Raw genomic sequence first — 25,616 nt, 5'->3', positions numbered from 1 at the left:
TGTCCATTGTTGAACAGAGTTGTCCATTGATGAACAGAGTTGTCCATTGTTGAACAGAGTTGTCCATTGTTGAACAGAGTTGTCCATTGTTGAACAGAGTTGTCCATTGTTGAACAGAGTTGTCCATTGTTGAACAGAGTTGTCCATTGTTGAACAGAGTTGTCCATTGTTGAACAGAGTTGTCCATTGTTGAACAGAGTTGTCCATTGTTGAACAGAGTTGTCCATTGTTGAACAGAGTTGTCCATTGTTGAACAGAGTTGTCCATTGTTGAACAGAGTTGTCCATTGATGAACAGAGTTGTCCATTGTTGAACAGAGTTGTCCATTGTTGAACAGAGTTGTCCATTGTTGAACAGAGTTGTCCATTGTTGAACAGAGTTGTCCATTGTTGAACAGAGTTGTCCATTGTTGAACAGAGTTGTCCATTGTTGAACAGAGTTGTCCATTGTTGAACAGAGTTGTCCATTGTTGAACAGAGTTGTCCATTGTTGAACAGAGTTGGTACTGTAAAATCTTATTCAAAATGATTCACATCTGTAATGGCTGCCAAAGGTACGCAATCAAGACATCTTAGTTGATTTTGTGGAGTTGGTTGTGTAGATCTGTGCGGGGGGGGGAATCGAATGTAATCACTATTTAGATTACATTTTAAGGCAGCCAAATGTGAAGGCTGTGCAAGGGGTGTTTCGATTTTCACTAGGCACTGTAAATAACCCCTCCAACCAACCAACCAACCAACCAAACACATTTACACACACACATGTACTGTCCCTCAGATTATTACTTTGTTGAAAGGATAAGAACAGCCCTTCTTCTCCTTGCCAGTCAATCAGCCTCTTTCTCAATCCATCTCTACCCCGTCTCTATCTCTCTTCTCTTTCTCCACCCGTCCTCCTCCCTGTCTGCCCCCCCCCCTCGCTCCAGGAGCCTGAGTGTGCAGTGCATTCATCAATCTTCCCCCATTCCCCCTCTCCTCCTCCCATCTTCCACCCTTATCTCTCCCTCTCTCTGTCTTATCTCACTATAGCTCACGCTGAGGAAATGCTTTCTCTCTCTCCCTTTCTCTCTTTTTCTCCCTTTCTCTCTCTCTCCCTTTCTCTCTTTTTCTCCCTTTCTCTCTCTCTCCCTTTCTCTCTTTTCTCCCTTTCTCTTTCTCTCCCTTTCTCTTTTTCTCTCTCTCTTTCTCTCGCTCCCTTTCTCTCTCTAGCTCCCTTTCTCCCTTTCTCTCTCTCTCTCTCTCTCTCTCCCTCTCATGAAGTGTGTGATCCCAGCAGACACTACCTTCCAGCAGAGAGGAAGAGGGAGTGAGAGACATGAGGAAGAGGGGGTGAGAGACATGAGGAAGAGGGGGTGAGAGACATGAGGAAGAGGGGGTGAAGAGGCAGGGGAGAGAAAGGAATAAAGAGAGGGAGGAAGAGAAGGAGTGGGAGAGAAAATAAAAACTATTCATCATTACAACTCCTAGAACAGAACCTTTAACTGTTGTGTTAATGAGGAGCAGAACCTTTAACTGTCGTGTTAATGAGGAGCAGAACCTTTAACTGTTGTGTTAAGGAGGAGCAGAACCTTTAACTGTCGTGTTAATGAGGAGCAGAACCTTTAACTGTTGTGTTAATGAGGAGCAGAACCTTTAACTGTCGTGTTAATGAGGAGCAGAACCTTTAACTGTCGTGTTAATGAGGAGCAGAACCTTTAACTGTCGTGTTAATGAGGAGCAGAACCTTTAACTGTTGTGTTAATTCATGAACAGAACCTTTAACTGTTGTGTTAATGAGGAGCAGAACCTTTAACTGTCGTGTTAATGAGGAGCAGAACCTTTAACTGTTGTGTTAATTCATGAGCAGAACCTTTAACTGTTGTGTTAATTCATGAGCAGAACCTTTAACTGTTGTGTTAATTCATGAGCAGAACCTTTAACTGTCGTGTTAATGAGGAGCAGAACCTTTAACTGTCGTGTTAATGAGGAGCAGAACCTTTAACTGTCGTGTTAATGAGGAGCAGAACCTTTAACTGTTGTGTTAATGAGGAGCAGAACCTTTAACTGTTGTGTTAATGAGGAGCAGAACCTTTAACTGTTGTGTTAATGAGGAGCAGAACCTTTAACTGTCGTGTTAATGAGGAGCAGAACCTTTAACTGTTGTGTTAATGAGGAGCAGAACCTTTAACTGTCGTGTTAATTCATGAGCAGAACCTTTAACTGTCGTGTTAATGAGGAGCAGAACCTTTAACTGTCGTGTTAATGAGGAGCAGAACCTTTAACTGTCGTGTTAATTCATGAGCAGAACCTTTAACTGTTGTGTTAATTCATGAGCAGAACCTTTAACTGTTGTGTTAATTCATGAGCAGAACCTTTAACTGTCGTGTTAATGAGGAGCAGAACCTTTAACTGTCGTGTTAATGAGGAGCAGAACCTTTAACTGTTGTGTTAATGAGGAGCAGAACCTTTAACTGTCGTGTTAATGAGGAGCAGAACCTTTAACTGTCGTGTTAATGAGGAGCAGAACCTTTAACTGTCGTGTTAATGAGGAGCAGAACCTTTAACTGTCGTGTTAATGAGGAGCAGAACCTTTAACTGTCGTGTTAATGAGGAGCAGAACCTTTAACTGTCGTGTTAATGAGGAGCAGAACCTTTAACTGTTGTGTTAATTCATGAGCAGAACCTTTAACTGTCGTGTTAATGAGGAGCAGAACCTTTAACTGTCGTGTTAATGAGGAGCAGAACCTTTAACTGTCGTGTTAATGAGGAGCAGAACCTTTAACTGTTGTGTTAATTCATGAGCAGAACCTTTAACTGTTGTGTTAATGAGGAGCAGAACCTTTAACTGTTGTGTTAATGAGGAGCAGAACCTTTAACTGTCGTGTTAATGAGGAAGAGAACCTTTAACTGTTGTGTTAATGAGGAGCAGAACCTTTAACTGTTGTGTTAATGAGGAGCAGAACCTTTAACTGTCGTGTTAATGAGGAAGAGAACCTTTAACTGTTGTGTTAATGAGGAGCAGAACCTTTAACTGTCGTGTTAATGAGGAGCAGAACCTTTAACTGTCGTGTTAATGAGGAAGAGAACCTTTAACTGTCGTGTTAATGAGGAGCAGAACCTTTAACTGTCGTGTTAATGAGGAGCAGAACCTTTAACTGTCGTGTTAATGAGGAAGAGAACCTTTAACTGTTGTGTTAATGAGGAGCAGAACCAGAACCACCAGAACCACAGAAGCATTAATGATGCGACAATGTTAGAGGAATGGCAAATTAACATCTTATAAACCACTTATAAATGTTTTATAATCTGTCACCTGTCTGATCATCTGCGTCTTTTGCTCTGTGAACACACACACACACACACACACACACACACACACACACACACAAATATAAACGCATCCACACACAAACACTGTAACACATCTCTTTTCAGACTTTCAGTGTCTAATCAATACGCAAATGAGACTCTGTTAGAGAGTGTGTGTGTATGTGTGTGTATTGAGAGAGAGAGATAGAGAGAGAGAGAAGAGTTATGTGTGCAGGTGTGTGTTTGAGAGAGGGCAAGAGAATGGCAGATGGAGTGTGTGTGTGTGTGTGTGCGTGCGTGTGTGTGTGTGTGTGTGTGTGTGTGTGTGTGTGAGAGAGTTTCTCCTCTCTCTCCTCTTTAATAATTGAGCTGATTCTTTCCAGCTTGTTAGTGAGCTAGACACACACGTTCTCTCCCTCTATCGTTTTTCTCTCTGCCTGCACTCTCCTCTCTCCATCATGTTCTCTCCCCACCGCCGCCGCCCCTCTAGTCAGAGGTTATGGTCCTACAGCAGCTAATGTTAAACCAGCTATTGTGAGAGAGACAGACAGGCAGACAGACAGACAGACAGACAGACAGACAGACAGACAGACAGCCAGCCAGACAGACAGACAGAGATGTATACTGGTGAGAGAGAGAGAGAGAGAGAGAGAGAGAGAGAGAGAGAGAGAGAGAGAGAGAGAAATTCTCACAAAATTTCAAAAGAATTAAGACATTTCAAATGTCATATTATGTAAATATACACTGTTGTAATGATGTGCAAATAAGTACAAAAGGGAAAATAAATAAGCATAAATATGGGTTGTATTTACAAAAGTGTTGCTCTTCACTGGTTGCCCTTTTCTTGTGGCAACAGGTCATAAATCTTGCTGTGTTGATGTCACACTGATATTTCACCCAGTAGCTATGGGAGTTTATCAAAATTGGTTTTGTTTACAAATTCTTTGTGGGTCTGTGTAATCTGAGGGAAATATGTCTCTAATATGGTCATACATTTGGCAGGAGGTTAGGAAGTGCAACTCAGTTTCCACCTCATTTTGTGGGCAGTGAGCACATAGCCTGTCTTCTCTTGAGAGCCATGTCTTCCTATGGCGGCCTTTCTCAATAGCAAGGCTATGCTCACTGAGTCTGTACATAGTCAAAGCTTTCCTTAAGTTTGGGTCAGTAACAGAGGTCAGGTATTCTGCCACTGTGTACTCTCTGTTTAGGGCCAAATAGCATTCTAGTTTGCTCTGGTTTTTTGTAAATTCTTTCCAATGATTCAAGTAATTATCTTTTTGTTTTCTCATGTTTTGGGTTGGGTCTCATTGTGTTGCTGGGCCAATGTGAATGCATTGTGTTGGAATATACACACACACACAGACACTAACTGGAATAGAACTAGAACCAGAACTAGCTGGAATAGAACCAGAAATAACTGGAATAGAACCAGACCTAGAACCTGGACAAGTTGTAATAGAACCAGAACTAGCTGGACTAGAACCAGAGAACCAGAAAGAACTGGACCAGAACCAGAAATAACTGGACTAGAACCAGAACTAGAAATAACTGGACTTGAACCAGAACTAGAAATAACTGGAGTAGAACCAGAACTAGAAATAACTGGAGTAGAACCAGAACTAGAAATAACTGGACTAAAACCAGAACTAGAACCAAAACTAGCTGAAATAGAACTAGAACCACAACTCGTAAGTGTCAGGGTCATGACCTTCAGTTAGAAAGGGTGTGTGACACACCGATACACACACACACACACACACACATACACACACACACACACACACAGAGAGAGAAACAGAAACTCCAGACAAACAAATACATACATGAAGCAGGACAAACACTCAGCGTTTCTGTATAGATGTGTGTGTTGACTGCTGACCTGGCCTATAAGGACAGCGAGAACATCCGTGGCGATACAAGGCTGTTTCTATGACTACCACCACCGAGCGCACAGGTACACAATAGGTCTACGCTATTATATATCCTCAAATGGCACACACCTACACACACACCTACACACACACACACACCTACACACACACCTACACACACACACACACACACACACACACCTACACACACACACACACCTACACACATACCTACACACACACCTACACACACACACACACACACCTACACACACACACACACACACCTACACACACACCTACACACACACACACACACACACACACCTATACACGCCTACACACACCTACACACACACACCTACACACACCTACACACACACACACACACACCTATACACGCCTACACACACCTACGCAAATACAGACGTACATACCCACACCCATACAGACATACATACCCACACCCATACAGACATACATACCCACACCCATACAGACATACATACCCACACCCATACAGACATACATACCCACACCCATACAGACATACATACCCACACCCACACCCATACAGACACACATACCCACACCCATACAGACATACATACCCACACCCATACAGGACATACATACCCACACCCATACAGACATACATACCCACACCCATACAGACATACATACCCACACCCATACAGACACACATACCCACACCCATACAGGACATACATACCCACACCCATACAGACATACATACCCACGCCCATACATACCCAACCACACCCATACAGACATACATACCCACACCCATACAGACATACATACCCACACCCATACAGACATACATACCCACACCCATACAGACATACATACCCACACCCATACAGACATACATACCCACACCCATACAGACATACATACCCACACACATACAGACATACATACCCACACCCACACCCATACAGACATACATACCCACACCCATACAGGACATACATACCCACACACATACAGACGACTCTCCCTTTAAGACATATCATTCTGCATCACGTGCACGAGTTGTGCATGTCAATAAGGGCCCTAAATAAAATACACTGTCAGGACACACGTACACTGGCCCTGGGCTATCTTTCTCTTTCTCTCATTTACAATGATGGCCAAACCCAAACCCGGATGACGCTGGGCCAATTGTGCGCCGCCCTATGGGACTCCCAATCACGGCGGGTTGAAATACAGCCAGGAATCAAACCAGGGTCTGTAGTGATGCCTCTAGCACTGAGATGCAGTGCCTTAGACCGCTGTGCCACTCGGGAGCCATACCTTTCCTGACTTCTAAGAACAGAAGTGAAAATGTTGTCTGTTCTGGGAAAGTTTATTTTTATGTTCCAGGGAGGTCCTGAGAACGTTTTACTTCGGTTCCAGAGAGGTCCTGAGAACGTTTTACTCTGGCTCCAGGGAGGTCCTGAGAACCTTTTACTCTGGTTCCAGGGAGGTCCTGAGAACGTTTTACTCTGGTTCCAGAGAGGTCCTGAGAACGTTTTACTCTGGCTCCAGGGAGGTCCTGAGAACGTTTTACTCTGGTTCCAGAGAGGTCCTGAGAACGTTTTACTCTGGCTCCAGGGAGGTCCTCAGAACGTTTTACTCTGGCTCCAGGGAGGTCCTCAGAACGTTTTACTCTGGTTCCAGGGAGGTCCTGAGAACGTTTTACTCTGGTTCCAGGGAGGTCATCAGAACGTTTTACTCTGGTCCCAGGGAGGTCCTGAGAACGTTTTACTCTGGTTCCAGGGAGGTCCTGAGAACGTTTTACTCTGGTTCCAGGGAGGTCATCAGAACGTTTTACTCTGGCTCCAGGGAGGTCCTCAGAACGTTTTACTCTGGTTCCAGGGAGGTCCTGAGAACGTTTTACTCTGGCTCCAGGGAGGTCCTGAGAACGTTTTACTCTGGTCCCAGGGAGGTCCTGAGAACGTTTTACTCTGGTTCCAGGGAGGTCATCAGAACGTTTTACTCTGGTCCCAGGGAGGTCCTGAGAACGTTTTACTCTGGTTCCAGGGAGGTCCTGAGAACGTTTTACTCTGGTTCCAGGGAGGTCCTGAGAACGTTTTACTCTGGTTCCAGGGAGGTCCTGAGAACGTTTTACTCTGGTTCCAGGGAGGTCCTGAGAACGTTTTACTCTGGTTCCAGGGAGGTCCTGAGAACGTTTTACTCTGGTTCCAGGGAGGTCCTGAGAACGTTTTACTCTGGTTCCAGGGAGGTCCTGAGAACGTTTTACTCTGGTTCCAGGGAGGTCCTGAGAACGTTTTACTCTGGTTCCAGGGAGGTCCTGAGAACGTTTTACTCTGGTTCCAGGGAGGTCCTGAGAACGTTTTACTCTGGTTCCAGGGAGGTCCTGAGAACGTTTTACTCTGGTTCCAGGGAGGTCCTGAGAACGTTTTACTCTGGTTCCAGGGAGGTCCTGAGAACGTTTTACTCTGGTTCCTTGAAAGGTTTCCTGGAAGGTTTTATTAAGGTTATTTGGAGGTTTTTGAATGACTTCCTTAAAACTTTCACTGAACCGTTCAATAAGACTGCTAGCTTCATTTGGAACTCGAAGTACAACGAGGCATTAATCAGGCAGTGGGATTTGAACTTACAATCACCTGTTATTTATCCATGGTAGTAAGTCCACTGCGCCACCAGGATGGAACTTCAAAGCTTTGTTTTTTTACACATACAAAACAGTTCATTTTAGTCTATTCAAACTGACCCAATTTCAAAGGAAACAAGCGCTCAATAAAACCAGGTGAGGCCAATTAGTGGGCGAGGCCAACACACCTGAACACACTTTACAAGATAGAGTTTTATTGATGGTGAGAACAGAATGTATATGTTTTTAAATAACATTCTTAGAACGTTCTCTGAACCATTTGAAAACATGGTTTTAAATAGAACCATGAGTAAATGTAGGAAACATTATGCTGAAGTACTGAAATTCCCACAGAAGAAGTTGCTTTCTTAACATTCTCTGAACTATTTGTGAATGTTCCCATTGTCAAACCAGTTGGAGAGATTGTTCCTAGAACATTACCAACATGTCAATTAAATGTAAAGTAATGAAATGACAAGAAAATTATGTTTTTTTTTGCCAAGTTCCTTAAATGTGCTGAGAATGTTCCAAAACCAAGCAACGATCCTGCACCATTCCCAGAAAGTTCTGGGAAGGTTGTATACAAGATAAACACAGGACAAGCACACTCTCACCGAGCTGGAAGAAACACATTGTTCTCAGAATGGTACGTGCTAGCTGGGCTTTCTCTATCTCCAAGTAAATTAGAGTAAACATCTGTCGGTGCGCGCCCAGTGCTCGCGCCACAGCAGCACCAGAGCACCGAATGTTCCATTGAGCTCCGAGACCGACCACGTCCATTCACGGTGAATGCAGATGAGAGACAGTCTGTCTCAGTAACGGATCTGTGTGAATGTGTGTTTGTGTGGTAGACATCTTGGGTTTCACAACCAGCAGAAACAATAACCTTAACTGTGTGTGTGTGTGTGTGTGTGTGTGTGTGTGTGTGTGTGTGTGTGTGTGTGTGTGTGTGTGTGTGTGTGTGTGTGTGTGTGTGTGTGTGTGTGTGTGTGTGCGCGCGCGTGCGTGCGTGATCGCCATCAGTAATTAGAGGGAAGTCCACCACATCAGTGACAGACTGACCCAGCGCGAGTTATAACGGCACCGCCGAGGTTAATACAAATTCCTTCAATAAAAAAAAATGCAGCGGTGCCGCGCGATTCTGGCAGCGGCGCTAGAACAGCCCAGTATGCAAATATGGGTTGTGTATACAGACAGACGATGCATGCGCACTCACCGGGAGAGGCTTGGTGCTGCAGCGGGTCTTCTCTCCTCTCGTCGCGCGGGTCACGAATGTATCGGTAATATCACGGCTGCCACCGCTGGCGCACAGCATTTTCCGTTCATTCCTCCAGTTAATGTCGTTGTCTGTCTGTCTCCTCTCCGTGCCTCGCACTTCTATCTGTCTGTGTGTGTGCAGGGCTCCGACACAGAAAACCGTTTCTCTAAAAACAAGCTGGTGTACATCAACAGCAGAGACCAGAAAACGGAGAAAAATACAAAAAAATTAGAAGATTTGGAGAGAAGGGGAAACGGACAGGGGGGGCGGATACCCCTTCTGCATACACGCACACACAAGAACACTCCTCAAACCCTGCTAGAACGATCCCGTGGCAGACAGGCGCGGGACAGATGTTCCTGGAAGAAAACAGAGGAAAGAACCAAAAATTTCGTCCGTTTCTCTCTCTCCCCGCGATATGATATCCCCCTTTCTATCTCTGTCTCTCTGTCTCTCACACTGCAATCTCGCCTCTCGTTTCTCGCCAGACGTGCCTGGCTGTCAGTCCCATCCGGGGACCCGTATTTGGCCTCGGTACTACCGATAAGTACTCTGGGAAGTGTATTTTTCTTTTCTTTTTTTTTTTTCTTATATCAGAACCTGTTGTCTGGGTTACGCAATGCCGATGGGGGTGGGGGTAGATAGAGTCGTCAGAGAAAGGACTGAGATGGAGAAAGAGACAGCGAGGGAGAGAGAGATATCTTTTTCACTTGCTTTGGCTATGTTAACATATGTTTCCCATGCTAATAAAGCCCTTAAAACCTCTTAAGGATCCACCTTTTTTTCCCTTCAATTTTCTCCTAAAATGACATGCCCAAATCTAACTGCTCAGGACCTGAAGCAAACATATGCATATTCTTGATACCATTTGAAAGGAAACACTTTGCAGTTTGTGGAAATGTGAAAGAAATGTAGGAGAATATAACACATTAGATCTGGTAGAAGATAATACAAAGAAAAAAACATGCATTTCTTTTGTTCCATCATCTTTAAAATGCAAGAGAAAGGCCATGATGTATTATTCCAGCCCTGCCAGCAATTTAGATTTTGGACACTAGATGGCAGCAGTGCATGTGCAAAGTTTTAGACTGATCCAATGAACCATTGTATTTATGTTAAAAATGTTGTATGAAGACTGCCCAAATGTGCCTCATTAATTAATTAATACATTTTCAAGTTCATAACTGTGCACTCTCCTCAAACAATAGCATGGTATTATTTCACTGTAATAGCTACTGTAAATTGGACAGTGCAGTTAGATTAACAAGAATTTAAGCTTTCTGACAATATCAGATATGTCTATGTCCTGGGAAATGTTCTTGTCACACATAATCACATTAGCCTACGTTAGCTCAACCGTTGAAATTTAGAGAGAGAGAGAGCGAGAGAGAGTAGGGCACTGAGTCAGTGCTATAATAACCGGTTGTAACCCTATGGTTATGAGGGACAGTGATGACATAGATAAAACTGCAGACAAACTGACCTAACCACAGGAGGAACCCAATTTGTAGTAGACTGGCCACACCAGTCAAAATGTGTGTGTGTGTGTGTCTGTGTTTATGAGTATAGAAATACAAATGTGTGTGGAGGCTACACTTAGAAACAATGGAATCAAGACACACAGGTATTGTGGAATAACCTTTACCATAAACATCTGAAACAAGAGAAGGTCAGAAACATTTGAAACAAGAGAAGGTCAGAAACATTTGAAACAAGAGAAGGTCAGAAACATTTGAAACAACAGAAGGTCAGAAACATTTGAAACAACAGAAGGTCAGAAACATTTGAAACAACAGAAGGTCAGAAACATTTGAAACAACAGAAGGTCAGAAACATCTGAAACAACAGAAGGTCAGAAACATCTGAAACAACAGAAGGTCAGAAACATCTGAAACAACAGAAGGTCGGAAACATCTGAACCAACAGAAGGTCAGAAACATCTGAAACAACAGAAGGTCAGAAACATCTGAAACAACAGAAGGTTAGAAACATCTGAAACAACAGAAGGTCAGAAACATCTGAAACAACAGAAGGTCAGAAACATCTGAAACAACAGAAGGTCAGAAACATCTGAAACAACAGAAGGTCAGAAACATCTGAAACAACAGAAGGTCAGAAACATCTGAAACAACAGAAGGTCAGAAACATCTGAAACAACAGAAGGTCAGAAACATCTGAAACAACAGAAGGTCAGAAACATCTGAAACAACAGAAGGTCAGAAACATCTGAAACAACAGAAGGTCAGAAACATCTGAAACAACAGAAGGTTAGAAACATCTGAAACAACAGAAGGTCAGAAACATCTGAAACAACAGAGGGTCAGAAACATCTGAAACAACAGAAGGTCAGAAACATCTGAAACAACAGAAGGTCAGAAGCATCTGAAACAACAGAAGATCAGAAACATCTGAAACAACAGAAGGTCAGAAACATCTGAAACAACAGAAGGTCAGAAACATCTGAAACAACAGAAGGTCAGAAACATCTGAAACAACAGAAGGTCAGAAACATCTGAAACAACAGAAGGTCAGAAACATCTGAAACAACAGAAGGTTATAATCATCAAAAAAACCTGTGAAAAAATCTAACGAAAGCAGCCTATGTGGGAGGAGTCATGTACAGTGGGGCAAAAAAGTATTTAGTCAGCCACCAATTGTGCAAGTTCTCCCACTTAAAAAGATGAGAGAGGCCTGTAATTTTCATCATAGGTAGTACACTTCAACTATGACAGACAAAATTAGAAGAAAAAAAATCCAGAAAATCACATTGTAGGATTTTTTATGAATTTATTTGCAAATTATGGTGGAAAATAAGTATTTGGTCAATAACAAAAGTTTATCTCAATACTTTGTTATATACCTTTTGTTGGCAATGACAGAGGTCACCCGTTTTCTGTAAGTCTTTTTTTTGTCCCACTGTATGTGTTATAGGCCTATAGTTTGTTTTGGGGCGATTTCACATCTTGCCACTGGGGGGCAGTAATACATAAGGAGATGGGACCATAGACTTGGACAGACAGCAAATCTTTGATTTGATTTGTATCTGTGTCATGATGGTGTCTGTGAGAACATGGGCAGCACCGTTGAGGACATCTCCATCTTGAAATAGTACATTTTGTCACGACTCCAACCGGGTCATCAGGTCATGCTAACCGGGTCATCAGGAGAGATCAGCCAATGAAGTTGGAAATCTCACCCAGTTGACTAAATCAAAATGGCTAACGTCCTCAATGGCGCGGCCACAGGCTTTTGGTCACCAGAGGCCTCTATACAACTCCCTGGCCAGGAAATATGTTCGGTAAAGTTTAAACTATAAATCCATCCTAATTTGACTTGGATTTAAAGGATAAGCGCCTAGACTGGTGCAAGAAATAGGGTGGAATGAAACTCTCTTGTCCATGTTCACACCAATCTAATGCTTTTGTAACTTTACTAGTAGATGGAAGAAGAATCAAGTACCTTTATGTGACAGAAACAACAAAGGAAGTCATGTGACATGGTTTGTTTATGTACTGTGAAACATGTATCATCACCGTGACTAACCCCTTCAAATTGGGCCCATAAAAACAGCTGCAACGACACCAAAAACATAAGCAATGCAACACTGTGTGTGTGTGTGTGTGTGTGTGTATGTGTGTGTGTGTGTCTATGTGTGTGTATGTGTGTGTGTGTATGTGTGTGTGTGTGTGTGTGTGTGTGTGTGTGTGTGTGTGTGTGTGTGTGTGTGTGTGTGTGTGTGTGTGTGTGTGTGTGTGTGTGTGTGTGTGCGTATGTGTGTGTCTGTGTGTGTGTGTGTGTCTATGTGTGTGTATGTGTGTGTGTGTGTGTGTGTCTGTGTGTGTGATTCTGTTCATCCAAACAAGATTCTCTGGATTATCTTCAAGAAGACTCTGCGTTCCAAAGAGGTGGTCGTTCGGAATCTCAAGCCGGATGACAGTTGTCCACAGACAGAGAATATCCTCTCCGTGAACGCTTGGGATGCAGAGGCAGAAACCAGATCCAGTGCCAGAGGTCACAGCTTTGGATGAACAGCCATCCTTGCCTGCCAGAACTGGAGAGGTAACTCTGTAAACATGCCCACCTTGACCTCTTCCAGGTATTTCCACAGCTCATACAGGACACAATGCCCTGACAGGTTGACCCTCCGGCTGGACTATCCTCGTTGCGAGGAAGCTATATTTCTGAAGAACTGTGGGCGAGATGCTTGCTGGATTCAACGTGCTGTCATCTTGCTTGGGGTCCTGCTGCTCCATGGCTGTACTCTCTGATTTGCTGAAGTACAATAGACTCTGCTTCCCTCATCAGCTCCATCTATGTTGAGCAAGCTGCTGTAGAGTGAGGATGAAGTTTGCTGCCAGAGGATTCAGTATGCATGCAAAGTGACTTCAGGAGGACCAGTGCCAACTGTTTTGCAACAGTAGTTGACTGCAAGTGTGACTCGAGGTTGAGACGGCACGGTACCACATCAGACAGTGACCGGTTGTCAGTTTGAAGTCGGTGTGGATTGCGAACGGCTCCAGCAACTTCACAAGCTGCTCTAGCTTGGCCCAGTCACGCTCTGTGCTCGCCCTCAGATTTCTTCCCTGTTAGTTAGTGATAGCTAGTGATAGCTAGTGATAGCTAATGATAGCTAGTGATAGCTAGTGATAGCTAGCAATAGCTAGTAATAGCTAGTGATAGCTAGTGATAGCTAATGATAGCTAATGATAGCTAGTAATAGCTAGTGATAGCTAGTGATAGCTAGCGATAGCTAGCGATAGTTAGCGATAGCTAGTGATAGCTAGTAATAGCTAGTGATAGCTAGTAATAGCTAGTGATAGCTAGTGATAGCTAGTAATAGCTAGTGATAGCTAGTGATAGCTAGTAATAGCTAGTGATAGCTAGTGATAGCTAGTGATAGCCAGTAATAGCTAGTAATAGCTAGTGATAGCTAGTGATAATGATGCACAAGCTAGGCCTATTTCTAACATCGGCAACCACTGGCAACATTTTTCTCTGCATGTCTGCTCAAATCTGGGTAACATATTGAATGGAATGTGAGTCTTATTCAATACATGTAGTTATAGCTGGCTTTTCTAAAGTCTACCAACCTTGACAGCAGGCATGCCAGCTAAGACAAACAAGCTAGCTACTCTAACTTGACTGATAGTCTGAAATGGCTTCTTGGTAGTTAGTTATGAGGTTGGGAAAGCTGGGCTAACTAAAGACAACTTCATAACATTTCTAGGTGGCTAGTGGTATTACAGAGAAACAACAACAATATATATATATATATATATATAATTTTATTTCTTAAATGTTTTTAAACAGGGCACATTCTTTGAGGGGACACGTGCCCCCTATGGGCAGCACGCCTCTGGCAGCATTTACCCGGCAGATTCAGAAACTCCGAAAAAATAAAATATATATTTAAGAAAGGATTACAGTAAAAATCCACTTTGACATGAAAGATGGTTAAACAGTAAAAAGCATTGGAAGTGAAGACATCATCATCATCATCATCATCATATCACACTGAGTAAAGATTTAAGGCACAATCTGGCACGCTACAGCCTACAAAAACTGTGTGTGTGTGTGTGTGTGTGTGTGTGTGTGTGTGTGTGTGTGTGTGTGTGTCTGTATTTATGTGAGTGAGTGTCTGTCTGTGAACACTCGTGTCTGTATGTGCGTGTGCGTGTGGGCGTGGTCACAGGTTCTCTCCAGGCTGGTACTGGGGTTCAGTAGCAGTAAAGTAGTCCTCCAGGAAGCCTTGCAGGTATTCAAAGGTGTGTCTCTCGTCTGCATCTCTGCGCCAACACTGTACCATCAGCTCATGGAGGGAAGCAGGACAACCCACCGCACAGGGCATCCTGTAGCCTCTCTCCACCTGCTCCAGGACCTCGCGGTTATTCATACCTAGAGAAGAGGAGGGAGAGGGAGTGGTAGAGAGGGAGAAAGAGAAAAAGAGAAAAGAGAAAGAGACGTAGAAAAAGTATGTGAACCCTTTGGAATTACCCAGATTTCTATATAAATTGGTCATAAAATTAATAACACAAATTATTGAATTTCTCTTGTCTACATTGAATACATCGTTTAAACATTCACAGCGTACAGTCGTGGCCAAAAGTTTTGAGAATGACACAAATATAAATTTTCACACAGTTTGCTGCTTCAGTGTCTTTAGATATTTTTGTCAGATGTTACTATGGAATACTGAAGTATAATTACAAGCATTTCATAAGTGTCAAAGGCTTTTATTGACAATTTCATGAAGTTGATGCTAAGAGTCAATATTTGCAGTGTTGACCCTTCATTTTTCAAGGCATCTGCAATCCGCTCTGGCATGCTGTCAATTAACTTCTGGGCCACAGCCTGAATGATGGCAGCCCATTCTTGCATAATCAATGCTTGGAGTTTGTCAGAATTTGTGGGGTTTTGTTTGTCCACCCGCCTCTTGAGGATTGATCACAATTTCTCAATGGGATTAAGGTCTGGGGAGTTTCCTGGCCATGGACCCAAAATATTGATGTTTTGTTCCCTGAGCCACTTAGTTATCACTTTTGCCTTATGGCAAGGTGCTCCATCATGCTGGAAAAGGCATTGTTCATCGCCAAACTGTTCCTGGATGGTTGGGAGAAGTTGCTCTCGGAGGATGTGCTGGTCCCATTCTTTATTCATGGCTGTGTTCTTAGGCAGAATTGTGAGTGAGCCCACTCCCTTGGCTGAGAAGCAACCCCACACACGAATGGTCTCAGGATGCTTTACTGTTAGCATGACACAGGACTGATGGTAGCACTCACCTTGTCTTCTCCGGACAAGCTTTTTTCCAGATTCCCCAAACAATCGGAAAGGGGATTCATCAGAGAAAATGACTTTACTCCAGTTCTCAGCAGTCCAATCTCTGTACCTTTTGCAGAATATCAGTCTGTCCCTGATGTTTTTCCTGGAGAGAAGTGGCTTCTTTGCTGCCCTTCTTGACACCAGGCCATCCTCCAAAAGTCTTCGCCTCACTGTGCATGCAGATGCACTCACACCTGCCTGCTGCCATTCCTGAGCAAGCTCTGTACTGGTGGTGCCCTGATCCCGCAGCTGAATCAACTTTAGGAGACGGTCCTGGCGCTTGCTGGACTTTCTAGGGCGCCCTGAAGCCTTCGTCACAACAATTGAACCGCGTTCCTTGAAGTTCTTGATGATCCAATAAATGGTTGATTTAGGTGCAATCTTACTGGCAGCAATATCCTTGCCTGTGAAGCCCTTTTTTTGCAAAGCAATGATGACAGCACGTGTTTCCTTGCAGGTAACCATGGTTGACAGAGGATGAACAATTATTCCAAGCACCACCTTCCTTTTGAAGCTTCCAGTCTGTTATTCAAACTCAATCAGCATGACAGAGTGATCTCCAGCCTTGTCCTTGTCAACACTCACACCTGTGTTAACGAGAGAATCACTGACATGATGTCAGCTGGTCCTTTTGTGGCAGGGCTGAATGCAGTGGAAATGTTTTTTGGGGATTCAGTTCATTTGCATGGCAAAGAGGGACTTTACAATTCATTGCAATTCATGTGATCACTCTTCATAACATTCTGGAGTATATGCAAATTGCCATCATACAAACTGAGGCAGCAGACTGAAAATGTATATTTGTGTCATTCTCAAAACCTTTTTGCCACGACTGTATGTTGGAAAAAGTATGTGAACCACTAGGCTAATGACTTCTCCAAAAGCTAATTGGGTTCAGGAGATTGGAGATGAGATTGGAGATGTTGGTTAGAGCTGCCTTGCCCTATAAAAAAACACTCACAAAATTTGAGTTTGCTATTCACAAGAAGCACTGCCTGATATCAACGATACCTCCAACAAAAGAGATCTCAGAAGACCTAAGATTAAGAATTGTTGACTTGCATAAAGCTGGAAAGGTTTACAAAAGTATCTCTAAAAGCCTTGATGTTCATCAGTCCACAGTAAGACACATTGTCTATAAATGGAGAAAGTTCAGCACTGTTGCTACTCTCCCTAGGAGTGGCCGTCCTGCAAAGATGACTGCAAGAGCACAGTGCAGAACGCTCAGTGAGGTTAAGAAAAATCTTAGAGTGTCAACTAAAGACTTGCAGAAATCTCTGTAACATGTTAACGTCATTGTTGACGAGTCTACGATACGTAAAACACTAAACAAGAATGGTGTTCATGTGAGGACACCACGGAAGAAGCCACTGCTGCTAAAAAAAACATTGCTGCACGTCTGAAGTTTGTAAAAGTGCCCCTGGATGTTCCACAGCGCTACTGGCAAAATATTCTGTGGACAAATGAAACTAAAGTTGAGCTGTTTGGAAGGAACACACAACACTGTGTGTGGAGAAAACAAGGCACAGCAAACCAACATCGAAACCTCATCCCAACTGTAAAGTATGGTGGAGGGAGCATCATGGTTTGGGGCTGCTTTGCTGCCTCGGGGCCTGGACAGCTTGCTATCGTCGACAGAAAAGGGAATTTTTATCAAGTTTCAAGTTTATCAAGACATTTTGCAGGAGAATGTTAGGCTATCTGTCCACCAATCGAAGCTCAACAGCAGTTGGGTGATGCAACAGGACAATGACCCAAAACACAGAAGTAAATCAACAACAGAATGGCTTCAACAGAAGAAAATACACCTTCTGGAGTTGCCCAGTCAGAGTCCTGACCTCAACCCGATTGAGATGCTGTGGCATGACCTCAGGAGAGCAGTTCACACCAGACATCCCAATAATATCCCAAGTTCTGTAAAGAGGAATGGTCCAAAATTTCTCCTGACCGTTGTGCAGGTCTGATACGCCACTACTGAAAACGTTTGGTTGAGGTTATTGCTGCCAAAGGAGGGTCAACCAGTTATTAAATCCAAGGGTTCACATACTTTTCCCACCCTGTACTGTGAATATTTACACAGTGTGTTCAATAAAGACATGAAAACAACTAATTATCTGTGTGTTATTAGTGTAAGCAGACTGTGTTTGTCTATTGTTGTGACTTAGATGAAGATCAGATCACATTTTATGACCAATTTATGCAGAAATCGAGGTAATTCCAAAGGGTTCACATACTTTTTCTTGACACTGTAGATACTGTACATATTAGACACATATTTTTTTCTTGCCACTGCACAGAGATGTTTAGTAACACATATCCCATGTCTGGAAAAAAGAAGGGAGAGAGTAAGACACGCCCACCCACCTGGGTAAGGTACGCGTCCCTTTGTGATGAGCTCAGTGAGCAGGATACCAAAGCTCCACACGTCAGACTTGATGGTGAAACGCCCGTATAGAGCTGCTTCAGGAGCAGTCCACTTGATGGGGAACTTGGCTCCTGTAAAATCAATCAATCAATCAATCAATCAATCAATCAAATGTATTTATGAAGTCCTGTTCTCATCAAGAGTTGTCACACTCTCTCTTACCTTGTCTGGCAGTGTACTCATTGTCCTCTATGAGTCTGGCCAGACCAAAGTCAGCGATCTTGCACACCAGATTTTCCCCGACCAGAATGTTAGCCGCTCGCAGATCACGATGGATGTAGTTCATTCGCTCTATATACGCCATGCCTGCCGCTATCTACACACACACACACGCACGCATGCACGCACACACACACACACACACACACACACACACACACACAGGAGGAAGTGTTAGAGGTGCCTGTCATCCCCACTTGTCCCACCTGCAGCAGAGTGTGAGGTGGCACCAGCGCTCGACCCCGACCACCAGAGGAACGCGGTCAAGATGGGGGTTGACCGAGACAGTGGTTGACCTGACCGAGACGGTGGTTGACCGAGACGGTGGTTGACCGAGACGGTGGTTGACCTGACCGAGACGGTGGTTGACCTGACCGAGACAGTGGTTGACCGAGACGGTGGTTGACCTGACCGAGACGGTGGTTGACCTGACCGAGACGGTGGTTGACCTGACCGAGACGGTGGTTGACCTGACCGAGACAGTGGTTGACCAAGACGGTGGTTGACCTGACCGAGACAGTGGTTGACCTGACCGAGACAGTGGTTGACCTGACCGAGACAGTGGTTGACCAAGACGGTGGTTGACCTGACCGAGTGTTACGGATACAGGTATCCTGTGTGTGTGTGTATCCTGTGTACTTTTCTCTCCTTCTCCCCTCACAGGTGAAAATCATCACTCCCCAATCAGTCAACAATCAATCATCAATCAGAAGACACCTCCTCCTATTTCCTACCCTATCACAGTTCCTTTCCCTTGGTTTAAAAACCCCATCATTTGTTTGCTCTAGAGTTCAATCTCTCTGTAAATGCCATGTCTGTAGGTCTCTGTGTTTCACTCTCGCTTTATGTCTTAACCTCTCTTTTGTTTGAGCACCTCCATAGCACTTTGTCATCACCTGTGAGTATTGTTTTTGGTTATGGTGTTTGTTTGTTGCTGGTGGGAAAAGGGGGAAACCAAGACAAGTCGCCCATGGGCATACACTACCCGTAGGTGAACTTTGTTAAATACACTAGTTAGAACTGGGCGGACGACCCACTGTATTTTTGGTTAGTTAGCTGTTGTTAAAGTAGGCTTGTCTAGCTTAGGGGTGTTTTTGTATATTTATTGTTTCTTTCCTTGGGTCCAGCTCAGCCCCTTTTCCTGCTCCCCCCCATTACTGTGTGTTTATAAATAAACCTGGAGATGGACGGTAGATTTCTGTTGTCGTAGTTATTTCGTTCACACTTTTACTTTGTCACAATTATAATTTGCATGAGTTATGTTACGGGTCTCATTACCATCCCCCCTAGACTGTCGGGCCAAAAGGGATTCGTAACACCGAGACAGTGGTTGACCTGACCGAGACAGTGGTTGACCTGACCGAGACAGTGGTTGACCTGACCGAGACAGTGGTTGACCTGACCGAGACAGTGGTTGACCTGACCGAGACAGTGGTTGACCTGACCGAGACAGTGGTTGACCTGACCGAGACAGTGGTTGACCTGACCGAGACAGTGGTTGACCTGACCGAGACGGTGGTTGACCTGACCGAGACGGTGGTTGACCGAGACGGGGGTTGACCGAGACGGGGGTTGACCTGGCCGAGATGGTGGTTGACCGAGACGGGGGTTGTGTGTTCTGACCTGTGCAGCCATATCCACCAGTTGAGGCAGCTTCAGATTCCCTCCTTCCCCATCCTTCAAGAAGTCCAGTAGGCTTCCTGCAGTACACACAGTTGAATACATGTCAGAAATCATTGTGAAAACGCGTGTGTGTGTGTGTATGTGTGTGTGTGAGCTTCCCAGCTTAGATGTGTGTGCATGCTGCAGCACCTTGGCTCATGAACTCTGTGATGATATAGATGGGTTCTTCAGAGACCACAGCGTACAGCTGCACCAGCTTGTCATGTCTCAGTCTCTTCATGATCTGAGCCTCTTCTAGGAAGGCCTCTGGAGACATGGTGCCTGGCTTCAACGTCTTCACTGCTACCTTGGTGGTGCCGTTCCACATACCTGACACACACACACACACACCACAGAGGCAGAAACACACACAATTATATACACACGCACACCTATATACACATGCACACACAGAGTTATATAGTACACACATTAAAAGAGTGATGATGAGGTCATGCATGGAGGAGGCAGGGTGGGGTAACAATTGGGAGAGAGGGGAGGAGGGAGGGAAGGAGAGGAGGGAGGGAGAGGGAGGAGGGAAGGGAGGGAGGGGGAGGGAAGGGAGGAGAGGAGGGAGGGGGGGAGAGGAGGGAGAAGGGGAGGGAGGGTAGAAGGGAAGGAGAGGAGGGAGGGAAGGAGAGAAGGGAGGAGGGAAGGGATGAGAGAATGGAACGGAGAGGGGAGGAAGGAGGGGAGGAGAGAAGGGAGGAGAAGGGATGGGGAGGAGGGAGGTGAGGATGGATGGGGAGGAGAGAAGGGATGAGAGAAGGGAACAGAGAGGGGAGGAAGTATGGGAGGAGGGAAGGGAGGAGGGATGGGGAGGAGGGGAGGTGAGGAGGGATGGGGAGGGGAGGTGAGGAGGGATGGGGAGGAGGGAAGGGAGGAAGGAGGGGAGGAGGAAGGGAGGGAAGGAGAGAAGGGAGGCGAGAAGGGAGGAGGGATGGCAGGAGAGATGGGAGGAGAGAAGGTAGGAGACAGAGAAGGAAGGATAGTGGGAAGGAGAGAAGGGAGGGGAGGAGAGTGGGGAGGAAAGAGGAGGAGAAAGGGGAGGAGAGAGGGAAGGATAGAGGAGAGAGAGGAGGAGGGAGGGGAACAGAGAGGGGAGGAGAGAGGGAACGCAGAGGAGAGAGGGGAGGAGGGAGGTGAGGAATGAGGGGAGGAGAGGGGAGGAGAGGAGAGGGAGGAGAGAAGGGAGGAGAGAAGGGAGGCAGGAGGGGAGGAAGGAGGGGAGGAGAGAAGGAGTACCAGCATGAAACTGCAGTAGCACATGAAGCTGGACCAGTAAAACACCTCCTGGTCTGGACAGACACAGACCCTTTATCACTGACACAGAACAGCACTGGTCTGGACAGACACAGACCCTTTAACACTGACACAGAACAGCACTGGTCTGGACAGACACAGACCCTTTAACACTGACACAGAACAGCACTGGTCTGGACAGACACAGACCCTTTATCACTGACACAGAACAGCACTGGTCTGGACAGACACAGACCCTTTAACACTGACACAGAACAGCACTGGTCTGGACAGACACAGACCCTTTAACACTGACACAGAACAGCACTGGTCTGGACAGACACAGACCCTTTAACACTGACACAGAACAGCACTGGTCTGGACAGACACAGACCCTTTAACACTGACACAGAACAGCACTGGTCTGGACAGACACAGACCCTTTAACACTGACACAGAACAGCACTGGTCTGGACAGACACAGACCCTTTAACACTGACACAGAACAGCACTGGTCTGGACAGACACAGACCCTTTAACACTGACACAGAACAGCACTGGTCTGGACAGACACAGACCCTTTAACACTGACACAGAACAGCACTGGTCTGGACAGACACAGACCCTTTAACACTGACACAGAACAGCACTGGTCTGGACAGACACAGACCCTTTAACACTGACACAGAACAGCACTGGTCTGGACAGACACAGACCCTTTAACACTGAACTGGACACCGGGGACACCGCATTAGGAATATCCAGAGTAAAAAGTGTTTCAACATACAGTAAAAGAAGGTGATTGATTGATTGATTGATTGACAGTCGGTCTCACCCATCCAGACATCTCCGAAGCAGCCCTGACCCAACTTCTTGTTTAGGGCCAGCGTTTCCCGGGCAACCTCCCAGGCGTCCCGCCCCAAACCCAGGGTGAGGGGCGTTGAATTGGGACAGGGCGTGGTCAAGAAGTGACACATCCCATCGTTACTGCCTAGAAGAGGGAGGGGTGGAGGGGATGGTAGGAGTGGAGAGGGAGGGGGTGGAGGGAGGGATAGAGGGAGGGAGATTAAATGAGATGAAGAGGCATGCAAAGACAGAGAACTAGTTCCTACCCATCCAGACTTCTCCAAACTGCCCGTTGCCCAGCTTCTTAATGAGCTGGAGAGACTCTCTGGGAATCTCCCACACATCCTTGGTCTTTACCGATAGGTCCGCAAGCTTAGGCATGCCCCGCCTACAGCTGCCAATCAACCTACAGCACAGACCTGCAGCTCGCTCTGATGGGAGTGAGAGAGACAGAGAGAGAGAAAGACAGAGACAGAGAGAGAGGGAAAGACAGAGACAGAGAGAGAGGGAAAGACAGAGACAGAGAGAGAGGGAAAGACAGAGACAGAGAGAGAGAAAGACAGAGACAGAGAGAGAGGGAAAGACAGAGACAGAGAGAGAGAAAGACAGAGACAGAGAGAGAGGGAAAGACAGAGACAGAGAGCGAGAGACACAGACAGACAGACAGAGAGAGAGAGAGGGGGGGATGAAGAGATCAAAGGCAACAAACACACATACAACACATATACAACACATATAGAACACATATAGAACACATATAGAACACATATAGAACACATATAGAACACATATACAACACATATAGAACACATATAGAACACATATAGAACACATATACAACACATATACAACACATATACAACACATATACAACACATATACAACACATATACAACACATATAGAACACACATAAAACACATATTGACTGTACTGATACACCATGCTGTCCAATAGTACTGATACACCATGCTGTCCAATAGTACTGATACACCATGCTGTCCAATAGTACTGATACACCATGCTGTCCAATAGTATTGACACACCATGCTGTCTAATAGTATTGACACACCATGCTGTCTAATAGTATTGACACACCATGCTGTCTATACACCATGCTGTCTATACACCATGCTGTCTATACACCATGCTGTCTATACACCATGCTGTCTATACACCATGCTGTCTAATAGTATTGACACACCATGCTGTCTATACACCATGCTGTCTATACACCATGCTGTCCAATAGTATTGACACACCATGCTGTCCAATAGTATTGACACACCATGCTGTCTAATAGTATTGACACACCATGCTGTCTAATAGTATTGATACGCCATGCTGTCTATACACCATGCTGTCCAATAGTATTGACACACCATGCTGTCTAATAGTATTGACACACCATGCTGTCTAATAGTATTGACACACCATGCTGTCTAATAGTATTGACACACCATGCTGTCTATACACCATGCTGTCCAATAGTATTGACACACCATGCTGTCCAATAGTATTGACACACCATGCTGTCCAATAGTATTGACACACCATGCTGTCCAATAGTATTGACACACCATGCTGTCCAATAGTATTGACACACCATGCTGTCCAATAGTATTGACACACCATGCTGTCCAATAGTATTGACACACCATGCTGTCCAATAGTATTGACACACCATGCTGTCCAATAGTATTGACACACCATGCTGTCCAATAGTATTGACACACCATGCTGTCCAATAGTATTGACACACCATGCTGTCTAATAGTATTGACACACCATGCTGTCCAATAGTATTGACACACCATGCTGTCTAATAGTATTGACACACCATGCTGTCTAATAGTATTGACACACCATGCTGTCTATACACCATGCTGTCTATACACCATGCTGTCTAATAGTATTGACACACCATGCTGTCTAGCCACAGCTGCTTATTTAATGTGCTTGATAATGCATTACTTGATCATATTAAGTATGCTAGAATGGATATTGGACATACAGACACAGGAATTAGCACACACACACACATAGTAGAGATGCTGCTACAACAGACTGCACCACTAGAGGGCAGACAGACACTGGGATAGAAGTGAGGAAACGAAACAGGGCCCTGATTTACCGAAGACTTGGACATGGAGAGAGGAGAGGAAACAGGGCCCTGACTTACCGAAGACTTGGACATGGAGAGAGGAGAGGAAACAGGGCCCTGACTTACCGAAGACTTGTACATGGAGAGAAAGGCCTTGTCCAGAAACAACCCCGAGGCTCTAAATACTTCAGCCCTAGTCCATACCCCCTCTGCACTTTATCCTAGCCCCTAGCTTTTATACACTTCCCCCTACACCCTAGTCCCTAGTTTTTATCTATATCCCCCTATGCCCTAAACCCTACACCCTAGCCCCTAGCTTTGATATACTTCCCCCCTAGCCCCTACACCCTAGCCCCTAGCTTTGATATACTTCCCCCCTAGCCCCTACACCCTAGCCCCTAGCTTTGATATACTTCCCCCCTAGCCCTTACACCCTAGCCCCTAGCTTTTATATACTTCCCCCTAGCCCCTACACCATAGCCCCTAGCTTTTATATACTTCCCGCGAGCCCCTACACCCTAGCCCCTAGCTTTTATATACTTCCCCCCTAGCCCCTACACCCTAGCCCCTAGCCCCTTACACCCTAGCCCCTTCATACTACACCCTAGCCCCTACACCCTAGCCCCTACCCCCTAGCCCCTACATCCTAGCCCCTTCATACTACCCCCTAGCCCCTACACCCTAGCCCCTACACCCTAGCGTTTATATAGTCACACCTTTGTAGTGCTCCACCAGCTGTTGCACAGAGTCAAACTGTGTGCGTGTTGTTATGTAATATCCTCCACTGTCCAGCTTCCTAATCTTATAATGCTTGACATGGGCACCTTTACCATCATCCCAGTCACAGATAGACAGAGAGTAGGCACCTGGAGATAGGAGAGAGGGGAGGGAGAGGGGGGAGGGGGAGAGGGAGAGAGAGGGGGGAGGGGGGAGGGAGAGAGGGGGGGAGAGAGAGGGGAGGGGGAGAGGGGGGAGGGGGGGGAGGGAGAGAGGGGAGGGAGAGGGAGTGAGGGGGAGAGAGGGCAGGAGAGAGGGAGGGGGGGGAGGGAGAGAGGGGAGGGAGAGAGGTAGAGAGAAAGAGGGGGAAAGGGAGAGAGGGGGGGAGGGAGAGGGAGAGAGAAAGAGGGGGAGAGGGAGATAGAAAGAGGGGGGAGAGAGGGAGCGGGAGAGAGAAAGAGGGGGAGAGGGGGAAAGAGAGAAAGAGAGAAAGAGAGAGAGAAAGAGAGAGAGAAAGAGAGGAAAGAGAGACAGACAGACAGAG

At 45.4% G+C, this 25,616-nt stretch overlaps 2 protein-coding genes across 7 annotated transcripts in view; both read right to left on the bottom strand.

Annotated features, from left to right (window-relative positions):
• The window catches only part of LOC109881183 (AT-hook DNA-binding motif-containing protein 1-like), a 36,670-nt gene extending 27,117 nt beyond the window's left edge, over positions 1-9,553 (bottom strand). For both annotated transcript variants that reach the window (XM_031789038.1, XM_031789037.1), the window contains exon 1: positions 8,998-9,553. The gene's annotated coding sequence lies outside the window, so the exon portion shown is untranslated. The remainder of the gene's footprint in view (positions 1-8,997) is intronic.
• A 4,750-nt stretch (positions 9,554-14,303) lies between these two features.
• Positions 14,304-25,616, bottom strand: part of LOC109881185 (proto-oncogene tyrosine-protein kinase Yrk-like) — a 49,625-nt gene continuing 38,312 nt past the window's right edge. For 3 of the 5 annotated variants that reach the window (XM_031789034.1, XM_031789035.1, XM_031789036.1), the window contains 7 exons: positions 25,072-25,221; positions 22,242-22,397; positions 20,315-20,494; positions 20,126-20,202; positions 18,446-18,599; positions 18,223-18,354; positions 14,304-14,934 (listed from right to left, as the gene is read on the bottom strand). In XM_031789034.1, the coding sequence (XP_031644894.1) occupies positions 14,726-14,934; positions 18,223-18,354; positions 18,446-18,599; positions 20,126-20,202; positions 20,315-20,494; positions 22,242-22,397; positions 25,072-25,221 (1,058 nt within the window). In that variant the 3' untranslated portion in view covers positions 14,304-14,725. Of the gene's footprint in view, positions 14,935-18,222; positions 18,355-18,445; positions 18,600-20,125; positions 20,203-20,314; positions 20,495-22,241; positions 22,398-22,518; positions 22,684-25,071; positions 25,222-25,616 lie in introns of all 5 variants that reach the window. The other 2 variants (XM_031789033.1, XM_020473339.2) reach the window with 1 other exon arrangement.

This window comes from Oncorhynchus kisutch, linkage group LG14 (assembly GCF_002021735.2).
Source record: "Oncorhynchus kisutch isolate 150728-3 linkage group LG14, Okis_V2, whole genome shotgun sequence".
NCBI classification, from domain to species: domain Eukaryota; kingdom Metazoa; phylum Chordata; class Actinopteri; order Salmoniformes; family Salmonidae; genus Oncorhynchus; species Oncorhynchus kisutch.
The sequence above is the reverse complement of the archived record's forward strand: the minus strand, read 5'-3'. Positions and strand labels throughout refer to the sequence as shown.